The 13,091-nt window shown below is 32.6% G+C and overlaps 1 protein-coding gene across 1 annotated transcript in view; it reads left to right on the top strand.

Moving 5' to 3' along the window:
- LOC129231722 (E3 ubiquitin-protein ligase NEDD4-like) overlaps window positions 1-13,091 on the top strand; it is a 93,492-nt gene that overhangs the window by 50,308 nt on the left and 30,093 nt on the right. Inside the window, exons 7-11 of the mRNA XM_054866087.1 lie at window positions 97-196; window positions 1,983-2,179; window positions 2,885-3,026; window positions 7,848-7,895; window positions 11,650-11,784. Coding sequence (XP_054722062.1) covers window positions 97-196; window positions 1,983-2,179; window positions 2,885-3,026; window positions 7,848-7,895; window positions 11,650-11,784 — 622 coding nt within the window. The remainder of the gene's footprint in view (window positions 1-96; window positions 197-1,982; window positions 2,180-2,884; window positions 3,027-7,847; window positions 7,896-11,649; window positions 11,785-13,091) is intronic.

The following is a 13,091-nucleotide window of genomic DNA, read 5'->3' as shown; positions in this document are numbered from 1 at the left end:
GAGTGCATTATTTTCTCACATTCTGTCTTTTATTATCAATCTATCAAGAAGTAACTGATTTAGATTTTGCCATGTACATCAGCTTTTAAATTGCAGTTCCAAGTCTAGAGTCAAAGGGCATCTAGAAATTTATCATGCATTCACCCCAACTGGAGCATCAGATGATGATGACACATCTAGCCAACAGGAAACTGAAGTATGCATGTGTTTTTTTTTACAAAATGTTTTCCAACATTGTGTATGTTCTAGGTATTGGGTATGCTTCCCCATTATATGTCCAATGCTGAATCTTGCGTTACTGTCCCCACCATCCATGATATGGTCCTCATTCTGGAAAAAAATCAGAAAATCCACAAAAAAGACAATTGTGTTAGATTTATTGCGATGAGCTAACACTTTACAGTTAATCATTTTGTGATGTAAATCACTTATACCATTAAAGTTACATGAATAAACTTACTGAAAAAGTTAGAGAGCCTAGAAAATTCTTTTTGCTATTTTTCATAAAGGTTGGAAAATTTAAATTGACAACTTCTCAAAACTGGAGCATTCTGTGCCGACGATATTATGTACTTCATCAGGAATAACTTTTACTTAAGGAAGCTTTTGAAGGCTGCTGCCCCCAGCTCACTATCTCTCACCAACTCCCAGGAACTGTGAGCAGTTCTATTTAAATAAAATTGCTTCACAATCCGAACTTGCCCCTCTTGTTCACCATATACTACCTACATCTTTGTACCAAACCCTCAAGCCAAGATATTCCTCACCATTGGGCACCTACTTTGACACTTTGATGTTAAATGATCTTGTTGAACAAATAAAAAAAAAATATTAGCAACATTTTTTTTTATAAGAATTCTACTCCAGTGTTACATTAATCCTTGACAGGCATTTGATCTATTTTAACCTCTGTTTGAAATTTTAACAATCAAGTGTGGAATTCAGCTCCACTTTCTTATGTAAAAATGTTTTAATGATTTCATTGGCTGCTGAGATACTTTCAGTAGATTTCTCTGAAAAAAGTAAGGTAGCAAGTTTTATGCTCATTAGATTAATCAAACAATTATGTGATGGGGCCATGTTTAAATTTAGAAAATTTCACCACTCAACTTACTTGCTCATTGTATAAATCCAGTTGGCTATTATAGCACTGCATATTGGATCTACTGTTGATATGGATAATGGTGGAAAAGAAAGTGATTCTTGAAAATGTATAAATGTTATTTTTGTAACAAAACTTGTGAAAAGGATAGCTCACTGAATAAGGAAGATCTTACTGAGGTCACACTTGGAATTAATATTGAAATAGCATCTTGATTACATTTTAAGTGATTGTCAACTCACTTGACAGGTTCTCTATCATTGCTTAACCATTTCTGGCACAGAAAGGAGGAAACCAATTAAAAATAGTTATGCTCTTTAAAATTAAAAAAATTCCTGCAGAGGTAGTATTTTGTTCTTTTAATTGATCATGGATAGCAGCACTACAAAAATGGCTTTTTCTGATGCCTAAATTTCTTGTTCAAATCTCCCCGTTTTCCAAACTTCGTAAAATTTTAAATTTTATAATTTGTTCTGAATCAGTCAACCATTTTCCTTCATTTTCCCTGAATTGATTACATTATTCTAAAAGATTTAAATTCATTTCTGAGCTGGTAAACACAATTTTTTCCTGCAGTAGGTGGGCGGTGCCAGCAAACGGACACCACCCAGTGCATTTTTTTTTAGTTGTTTTTATTGAAAAATCTGTTTAGTTTAGATGATCAATTACACCCACTCATAGTGTTTTTTCCCCCTATATTTGAAAAAATTTAATGAGTTGCGCCAGAAAGTGTTAATGGCTTCAGGCAAAATAAGCTGAGGAGAGCATATCCAGCAGCATAAAGCTGGATACTATTTTGGTTTCTACAGTATTTACATGAATTTACTTATTGTTCTAATGCAATCAAGCACAGCATTGACAATTGTGTTTCTGATTCTAGTCTGGTTGGGAGATGGTGAACGCTGAAGATGGCACTCGTGTTTTGGAGGAGACTGTGATCTCCCCCAGAATGGTGTCGACCCCTCCGTCCAGTCATTCCCCTCTCCCTCCAGGGTGGGAGGAGAGGCAAGACGCCAATGGGAGAACTTACTATGTCAACCATGCAGCACGGACTACCCAATGGGAGAGACCGACCGGGTGAGTAGTTTGAGTTGCCCTATTTTTCTGATTCGTACCAGTACAGGCATTTTACATTGCATGGGTTACCTCTCTAAAATGTTTTGCAAATTAAATTGCAGATTGTAAAAGATTACGTTATATGAGGGAGAAATGAACTTAACTTGTAGTATTGCTTGTTAGAATATCATAAATTATTGTATTGGCTATGATCCATTGTCACAAGCCAAGTAATTGAAATCAGTTGATTTAAATCCCTGATGGCCAACATGTGACTTGCAAACCACAGAGTGGCAACGCAGAGCATTAACAGTGGCACCTAAAGACTTATTGATAAATTTTAAAAGTTTAGAAATGCTGCTGCAGAAACTTTATAAACATTACCAACCTTCATGGAAATGTCATAAAATGTAATTTGCAATTAATTAATATTTGAGGTTTAATAAACATGGGTTAGAAGGTTGGCAGGCAAATTGCTCAACTAGTCTTCATTAGGGATCACTTTGATCTCTGGTTGATCATTAAAACCTTAATGCTTGGCCAGCAATAGCAATAGATTGAATATCTGAGGACAAAATAGGGCTTTTTTTTTCTTTCCGTTGATCCCTCTAACCATAAAAATGCAAAAGCAATTACTAAATGAAGTACTTTCTACTATCCTAGAAATTATAAGTACATTGTGATGTAGATTCACTCAATTGCAATATGCTTTATGTAACTTTTTAGAGCCACTCAAATTGAAGACGATGTTCAGCAACGTAGTCTAGAGTCAGCACAAGAATTCCGGCGCCGTGTACATATTAGTGTGGATCACAGTGATGATGTGATAGCTGATCATCCGCGCGATAACACTGAAATTTTAAGAACAGTGAGTCATCATTTTTAGTCTTCATAAATTTATTGTTACTGTATTACAGTTAACCCTCGTTTATCGCAGTTAATTCGTTCCAGACTTAACCACGATAACTGAATTTCCGCGAAGTAGGATTCTATATTTATAAACCGAATATTTTCCTAATTAGAGCGAATGAAACTTACTTTACGACAACTTAAATAGGTTTCTAAACTCAATTAGAGCCCCCTAGACATAAAACAGCATCCTTTGCCACCATTACATTTATATTACTTGATATATTGCACAAAATTAGACGAAATATATATCATTGTTAATCATTGAGAAATAAACTACACACACACACACACACACACACACACACATAAAGTTCTTACAATCTATCTACTAATTTATGAAAATAGCTGTACTTGTTCGATGATGAATTAATTGCCCGTTAGTGACCATATGAGCCCCCGTTCTTCCTCTCTACATCTATCCTTATTAAAGGTATTAAGTATACACCGAATACAACTTACAAAGCTAGTACATTGTTGAACACCATTTATAGATGCATTTACATCCCCTAGTAATAACACGAGGGGGGACCCAAAAGAAACCAGACTATTGGTGCGATGCCAATCCTAGATGTAGTAGAGTATTCTCCAGCTAGATGGCTCAAGTAGAGACCTTCACAAACCGGCTGTGCAAGTGGCGTCAGTTTAATTCATAACGTCTGATCGTAGGGTTGTTTTTCTCAGGTGTTGTTTCTTTCCTGCTGCGAACTCATTATGGCAGATTTGAAAGTACAAGCTGTAAACTTGAAATTTTGCTTCTCCTGCTTAAAACGCCCACAACGGAATAGCTTACCAAATGTTTCAACAAGCTTTCAAGACCGATGCTATGAGCCGTTACACAAGGTTATGAGTGGTTTGGGCGCTTTAAACGCGGTAGCATGAATACTGAAGATCATGCTCACTCTGAGCGCCCTTCAACGTCTCAAAATGATGAAAACGTTGAAAAAGCTGCCAAAAAATCAAAGAGAGTTGTTGTTTTACGATTGACGAAACTTTAGAAGAAACAACAGTGAGTTGGAGCTCGCTAGGGTGATCAGAAGGAGGATTCCTTTACCATGATAACTCTCCCGTACACACAACCTTCACTATTAACCGCTAATTGGCCTCTCAGGGATGGCCAGTCGTTCTTCAACCACCGTATTCAGGGCCGGATTTAGAGGAGGACAGGTGGGGCTACTGCCCCTGAGCCTGCACAACAAAGAGGCCCCCACAATAAAATTTTCACAACATATCCTAACTTTCACGGTTCAAAAAAATCGAAAATATCGTATATATACATATATATCAAAATATTCATATGTATATCAAAGTATCGGATATTTTCGAAAAAATGATGATCTTTTTGAACCATGATTAGGGGCCTCCACTCCTTCGTTGCCCCAGGGCCTCCACATTTCCAAATCCGACTCTGACCGTATTCGCCAGACCTAGCCCCCTGTGATCTTTTTCTGTTCCCGAGGATGAAAAAAAATCTGTAAGTGAAGCGTTTTGATGATGTAGAGGCTGAAAAAACTGCTTCGCAACGGGCACTGGACATGGTCAAAATTAAAGAGTTCCAAGGGAACTTCTAACAGTGAAAAAAAAAAGAATTAACAAGTGTATTGCATCTAAGGGTGAACACTTTGAAGAAGACTAAAGAAATTTTGTAAATAAACTAATATATAAATATTTTGGAACAAAAATTCGGTTACTTTTGGGTCCCCCCTCGTACAGTGATTTATACTTTCCAGTTAGTGTTTAACGATTAAAATGAGATAGCGATTCCCTTCACTTTCTTCGGTGATTTTTTACCTCCACTCCCTCAACTAGTACAACTACACGTCTCAGAAGAGCTCAGCTTACTTAAAAAGACATGCATTGTTATTCTTTTGTAGGAAAAAGTTTACACGAGCGCATGCAAAAGGCTAATTACTGAATTACTGAAAAAAAAAACCGTGAAGTAGTGAAGCCACGAAAGTTGAAGCGTGAAGTAGCGAGGAATGACTGTACATGCTAACAAGTTATTTTAAAAATTCAAATTTGCTGAAATCAAATCTTGCAATAATACTGGAAGTAACAATGAAGTTCTCCCGAAAACAAGCCCGACCATTCCGCATTCAAGTAACTCGAATTTCTTCTGATAATTTTTATTTCTCATTCCTCAAGAAAAAAAGGCAGGATATTTTCTCTATTGTGTTAAGAGCGCAGTTCTGCTTCTCCTTTTTATAAGTTTAACTTTAAATCACAGAAAGGGGAGGAAAAAAATAATTAAGAGAAACATTAAATAAAATGATTTTGCTTTGAACTTTTGCAAAAATTAGTAGCTTATGAGTACTGCTGGAAAAACTTGAAAACACCTTTTATAGATACAGTGGAGCGCCTCAAATCCGCCGACCTGAAATCTGCCAACATCCGAAATCTGCGTGGATTTTTCCCTAAACTTAATTTTGCCTAAAAATAATTTTTGCGAACGCAAAACTGCTATTTTGTCTCCAATAATCCGCCGCAAACGAATTTCGTCACATAACGCTCTCAAGCACTGAATAAAAAGATGATCCCAACGCAAAAACAGCCACTAGCAAAAAAGATTTAGTTACTTTGCATTTGGCGCAATGACTGAAAGATGCAAGCTCTAAGTCTCTCCTCTCCGATACATGTTTTCTTAGGCTGGTTCCAAAGCGCTAGTTTTTTATGTAATGTTAATTTTGAAAACAACACATTATATGTAGTTCATGTTATAAATGGGATAAATAAAACTATCAGTTCAGTAAGTTACCGCCCTATAGCCAGGGCTAAGGCAGAAATACGTGAAATACACCGCCAGCTCAGTCATTTCCAGCCGAGGACTGCAGTTTCGTGCCTATTAGCTACCAGTTTTATTTGGCACTCTTGGCTTCCTTAAGAGGTTTTCCATCTCCAGCTCAATCACTTTCCTATGACGGGCTGATGAGTGCTAATAAGCATGAAACTGCAGTCCTCGGCTGGAAATGACTGAGCTGGCGGTGTATTTCAAAACTATCAGTGTTTGTAGATTAAAAAAATAGTCTGAAAAAAGATGTTTGTTTTATATAGACTGTAGTGTTTTTGTTTGCATTTTTGAGAATTCTACTTGTTTTACTACTTTACTCTTTATATAATTTAAAAAGACAAAGTAAGCTCATAATATTTTGTCGAATAAAAAATTGAAAAACGTGCCTTTTATTAGATTGTACTGGTAAATACTTGTTTTATTTTTGTTTTTTGTTCATTTCGTCTGCAGGCAGATAGCTAAAACTGCTATTCAACACAATCAAAAGTTTTGGATTGCATTATATCTATTGTTCTACGAATCCCAGATTAATCCTTTCATGAATAAAATTAAGTATTTTACACACCCTAATTGCAGTAAAAAATATTAAATTACTTCATCAAGTAACTATACTTATTAAAACTATGACAAATACTTCAACTTACATACTTCACTTTAATGCATACTTTTAGGAGACGGCAGACATAATGGTACTGTCTTTTTCGTTCGTTTATTGGCATTGTGTTCTGTCTTTTTACATTAGTTTATTGGCATTATGTTCTGTCTTGATTGAAATAGAAGTGCCATGTTTCATAATAACCATATTTAGAGCAATTCACACTTCATATCAAAACAAAGTGAATTTTACTTTTCCTGCGGTATTTATTGCATTTAAAGTCAAGCAAACTATCAAAAGTAGCCTCAAAACAGAGTATTGTAAAATACAATTGAGTAAATTGTAAAATACAATTTATTCAATTGCTATTGGATCTGAGACGCTTCACTGCTAAAGATAATATAGTTCTGAATTTAATTTTAATTCTAACATGTAAACTAAAATTTGTTAATGTTTCTAATTTTAGTCCAATATATGGTCAGCATTTAGTCAGTATTGGTCAGTATTTTATAAGTTTTGGTCAGTAAAGTCAGTATTTTTGACCCTCCAAACAGTTTTTACCCCCTTAAGAATCATAAATTAAATCAAGAACTCTTTTTCTCGTAATTATACGGCAATAGTTACAGAAAAATTAAACCTTTCTTTTCTGCTTCACTTTCTGTTAGCAAATTTAATTATCATCGATATTTTTTGAGCTGAACCATGGACTAAAAATTTATTCCCAAAGTAAACTTTTGTCCATTTATCTTCCTTGGGTTTAAAAGCTGACCTAAGCAGACTGAAATGTACACAGATGATTTGCATGTTATTTTGGAAATAAGGTGTGGAATTTCCTTGATTCTAAAATTTCAAACTAGTTCTCGAAGAAAGTTCTTGCCTAAATTTATGTGATTTCTTAGACAAATATGTTATATCATGTAAATGCTAAATATCTATGTTTTATTCTCATTCTCTGCATGCTACTTAAATCCTGTGTTCGTTTGATCTCATTAAAAGCTTTTTATGTTTTTTCAAATGAAATGTGGCAACTGTAAAAATTTAACATCCTTTAGTTACTAAATGAAGTATGATTGTAGTGCATAAATTTATGCTTTTTAATTGCTGCGTTGATGTGCATGGCATTAATGGCCCTTCTTATGTTATGCCTTTTGTAAAATTAACTAGTGATTTTTCTTTCTTTTTGCCATTACTTCATAATTTGGCTGTTTTTTGTTTTCTTTGTATTTAGATTAATAACTGTAGATAATCTAATGCAAATTGATTGCAGAATGTAGAGAGCTAGAAACTTTTAAACTGTTAAAATTTAATAATAAAATAAAATACAATATAAGAAAATATTTAAATGTTTCTAAGATCTCAAATTCATAAAAGAGAAAAATATTTTTCCTTATGTCTAGATGCTAGAATCACAAAGGCTTGATCCAAACATCAGACGCCATTCCATGGTAAGTTCTTTTTCTTATAGATGAAATCATACTTTTATATCCTAAAAACAATATCAAATCTTGGTGAGAAAAAATGGTGTTGTAAACTGCATTCGATATTAAGGAATATTAAACAATTCTCGTGTTAACTTTTGGTAGTCTTTTAGGGTTTCTTCCTTTTAATGCTAAGTTTGAATTTCTATGTTCGAACTAAATATGAAAATGCACAGAGACCAACAAAAATGTAAAATCTTAGGTGGCAAGGAAAGAAAATAGGCCCCAGATTAGTTATTACTCAGAGATTATAGGGGAATTCAGTATATTAAAACTAGTTTTTGAATTTTTGTTTTCAGTCTCAGTAACAAAAGATATGACAACAATAATTGTTGCAGTAAGTATATTCTACACCAATAGGCAAAATGAATTAAAGATTTTTCTCGATACAAATGTCTCATTCCTTAAAATCTTCAACTTGTTTGTTTTTGAATCACTATTTTCACACAAATGTTGCTATTATTTTTGCTGATTTTACAATACTTGTTAAGCAAACATGCCCTCCATCAACAAATAAAAACAGTTGTAGTGTTCTTTTTTTTACTTGAAGCCATTTTACTGGCATTAATACTGTGGATAGAGAACAAGACTTGGAAACTTTTGATTCTATGACCACGAATCCTTTCTACACGAGCTATTGTCTTTTATAAACTAGAGAATTTGAGCAAATTTCAATTCTTCAAACATGGAACTGTTTTTTGTTTGGCAATGCTCTTAATGGCAACAAATATGTTTTCTAGCCATTAATCGATAAGTGCTAATTTTTTAATTTGTGAAAAACTGATTCATTTTTTAATTTTTTTTAAAAACATTTTTGTGTCAAATTGTATTATAAACAAATTAAATGTGCTTTTAGCAGCAAAAGATATACATTATTTCTGTACAATAAGGTAAAACTGTTTTTATTTTTTTTTTATTTATTTATTTTTTATTTTTAATGATCAAAACTAGAAAATAAAATAATCAATAGCATATGCATTTGAAAAAGGAAACATGCAAGTTAAGTTTGAATAGCCAAAATAATTTTCATTCCTTTTTTTCCTGGTTGAACTCAAGATCAAAGAATATCCAGTCACTATTCTGTATCTGGTTTAAAATATTCACTAATATTTAAAATGTACTGAAAAAGAAGGAAGTATTCAGATAGCTTCCAAATAATTTTTGTGTTTTGTATTAAGCTATTTTATTTTGAGTTAATAAGAGGCATAGGAAATTTTATTGGTGTTTTAATTCATTTCTTTTCCTCTAATGTTATATATTTATAAAACATTTTAAAGTCGAACATTCTAGTGAAAATGCTTTGTGCTATTAATGTCTATGTGAATATTTCTCAGTAATGTTTATTATACTTCACAAAACATAAGAGTGGACTTATAAGGGTCATTCTCCAGAAAATGTAACTTTTGAACTCAAATATGTTTCAATTTCGAAACCTTTTGTTTTCTTTTTTTATTCTTACATGAAAGTGTTACCTACTAGAAGTAACCATAAACAATTGCCCAGCTAAGTTCCAATTATTTTATTCATAAATAAAAAAAAATTAAAAATGCCTTGTTCACGATAATAAAAAAAAGAAAAAACTTTTTATTTTTAAAAATCGAGGTCAATTTAATATCAAAGTAGTAATTTTATTAATTGTTTGTGCAAACAATCAGCTGTTTTAATGATTAGTAGGAATCTAATATTAAGCTCTCTTAATTAAAAAAAAACAGCCTAATTAGTAGTTATACTTTTAGTTTAAATGCATGTTAAAAAATAGTATGTGGTAAATTTGAGAATATACTGGCAATTTATATTTTGGTAGAGTGCCTAAGATTTGATGTATTTCCCCTCCATCTTTTATTTTCATCTCAGAAATAATGACATTGATAAGGTCTGTTATGAAGGTGAGGAATTTTCAATTAATATAGGCCTAATGGATACATTTTTCAGGAAAATATTTTTTTTTCTTCGTTGCTACAAGCTGCAGATGTTAAGCATATGAAAACATGTTCACTTCTTTTTTTACATTAATTTACATCCCCGAATTTCAAGTTCACGGAGGTGAGAAGTCACAATAACAACACTAAGTTTTTAAAGCAAAATCTATCTTCTTGTTTTTTCGATAAAAATCTCACAACTTCAACTATGGCTGAAAATAAACAAGGGAGCACCCTTGTATCATGGAAAATAAAATTTGATGTCATCACTGCCACATGTTAATGAGGAATGGCGTTTTATGTTTAGGTAACAGAGGTGAGAATTTATTTTGTGACATGACTCCTTGTCCTACTAAAACGAACTAAAACACAATATTAAAATAAATATACTTAAACAATTAGTATTTGAGACACATGTGAAAGGAATAATAAATAAGTATATACTTTTAATTAAACAAGTTATTAAACAACATAAACAGTCACACAAGGTGTGTGTCATGCCACAGAGGTGAGAATTCATATGTTGTGAAATAAAAATATACTAAAAGAAAATTATTATTAAAAAATTGTTAGCAGGTTTAAATAGATATATTTTTGATAAAATTAAGAAGCATTGTTAAATGAATTGTTCCTTAAAGTTTTTTCTGTAAAGGACGTGTGACAGAAAAGTTACACTTTTCGAAGAATGACCCATAAAGTTATTGATAGACTATTGTTTAATGTGAGTGGTGTAGTCAAAAATATTAAAATAGCACATTTGAGACAGTGAGTAGATATAGGATGTAAGTGGACTATTTAAAGTTCAAAGTAAAACCTGTTTAAAGTTCAGGTCCTAGGTAGGCTTACATTGAGTTTTTTTTCTAAATTATGCTGTGTTGCAGCAACCACCAGAGCTAGTAGTACCATCTCTTGCATTAAAACAGAGGAAAGGTTCTCCTACCATTTGTATTGGTTATCTCACTTTTTTAATTTTGGCACTTACATCCCTTTGCTTCTCACTGCCTCATTTGAAAATCATTACTTAATTACTTTGATAGGAAATCAAAAACATGTTGCACAATCAGCCTAATAGTGAAAATGTAAATTTGAACTTTATACTGGCATTTTTATTAATTTAAAATTGTAGTTTCATAGTTAAATATTATTTTATTCTTAAGAAACTTAAGAAAAACTATTTAAGCTATCTTTTTTACATTATTATATAACATTTGAAGCAAAGCCAGATTTATTGTGAGGTTACTTAAACTCTCATAATGAGACCTTTAAATTTGCAAATACCTGAATGTAAATCTGTATGTTTTAGTGAAACGTTAGTTATTAATTAAAATTTTAGATTTCCTAGTTAAAATATGCAACTTAATAATTTTTTTTTCTTTTGCATGAAGCTAATGAATATGTTAATCTATGCCTTTATTCATTTGATCTTTTTACCTCTTTATACAGTAAGAGCATGGCTATTTGCTTTTACCTTAAGATGTTTAGTCCTTAAAGTTTAATTGTTGAATTTGTTCTATATATTACTGTTTGAACCCCTTTGATATTTTTGCATGGTGTATGATATTATGTGTCCCTATATTTTAAAATGAATGCATTTTTAAAATTTACATCTTTTTTTCCATTGATTTGGAAAGGAGTGAAATTGTTATTATTTGGGACACATATATTTTTCATCATTAATGAATCTTAGTTCAAAGCAAGAGAAACTTTTATGAAAAAATGGCATTCGTTAGTTTACGCTTTCATTAAATTTTGTGAAAATGCAATTTTAAAATTTTTTAAAGAGATTTTCATGCATTACGTAGCCTACAAGTAGCCTCACAAGACAGACAAGCTCAAACCAGTCAAGTTCAGAAGGGTTGCCAGCGGGGTGGTCAATGCAAGTGGCTCCTAATGGGAGGGTGTTTTACATTGATCATAATTCCAAGACAACCACTTGGGTAAGTGATTAAATGTGTTTTAATTTGCTTGAACCTTTAGTATTGTTGCTTTAATCTGTTTTCTATTATTTCTATTAGCCAGCATGTCTTCCTTGTCCTATCCTTACTAATTCCAATTATGAGTTAACACTGTAGTTTTTAAAATATCCTCATTTCTTTCTGAGTTAACTGATCACTTAACAATATCAGTTTTTTCAATTTTCCGAGTTATTTTCCCAGTGAAGTCAGACTTCTGTTGAACATACTGTATGCATTAAATCAAGAGTAGTGTTTTGTTTTGGCAACAAATGTTTTTTGGAAGGAGATGACTAAAATGAAGATAACCAATAAGAGGGATAGATAAAAATTTAATTCTTTTCTTGGCCTGTAAAATAGTGCTCATATTGTTGACCTAAAAAAAAAAAATTAACTTGAATTTTGTCATCTTGAATTCAAATTATGTATTTCCCAATCACGAGTTTGTGTATGTAGGCGTGTGTGTTTGTGTGTGGGGTATGTCTGTTTGTGTGTAGGGATATGTGTGTGTGTGTAGGCATGTGTGTTTGTGTCTGTGTGCAGGCATATAAGTGTGTGAGTAGTTGTGTGTATGAATGTATGTATGTGTGGGGGGTATGTGTATGTGTCTGTAGGCATATGTGTTTGTGTCTGTGTGCAGGCATGAATGTGTGGGTTGTTGTGTGTATGTGTGTGTAGGCATATGTGTTTGTGTCTGTGTGCAGGCATGAATGTGTGGGTAGTTGTGTGCATGTGTTTGTGTGTGTGTAGGTGTCTGTATGTATGCGTGTGTGTATGTGTTTGTAGGTTTATGTGTGTGTATGTGTTTGTGTGTATGTATGTGGTTGCTTGCATGTGTGTGTGTGATTGTGTATGTATGCGCATGCGTGTGGGACATGGATGCAACCTGGAGATGGCTTTCGCTATAGGAGCAGCATCGTGAGGAGCCAGTCGACGGTGACGGTGCAGAGGATGCTGGTGGGAAAATAAAATGATAGCACGCTAAAACTGTCAAATAAAAGCAATAAACAATCGTGATTGCTCAAAATATATATATATATATATATATATATATATATATATATATATATATATATATATATTCAGCATTTGAAACCTATTTTTCAATTTTTTTAGTGAATTAATTTTTATTAGCTTAATTATGCAGCGATAGATTAAAATTTAGATCTTTCCTCGGCCTGTAAAAGAAATGCTCATATTGTTATCCTTAAAAAAAAAGAATATTAAGCTTTTGAAACTTGTTTTTAAATTTTTTAGTGATTTAATTTTAATTATCATTAGTTATGCAGGGA

Source organism: Uloborus diversus, chromosome 1, assembly GCF_026930045.1.
Source record: "Uloborus diversus isolate 005 chromosome 1, Udiv.v.3.1, whole genome shotgun sequence".
Lineage (NCBI taxonomy): Eukaryota > Metazoa > Arthropoda > Arachnida > Araneae > Uloboridae > Uloborus > Uloborus diversus.
This window is presented reverse-complemented; position numbering and strand designations above follow the sequence as displayed.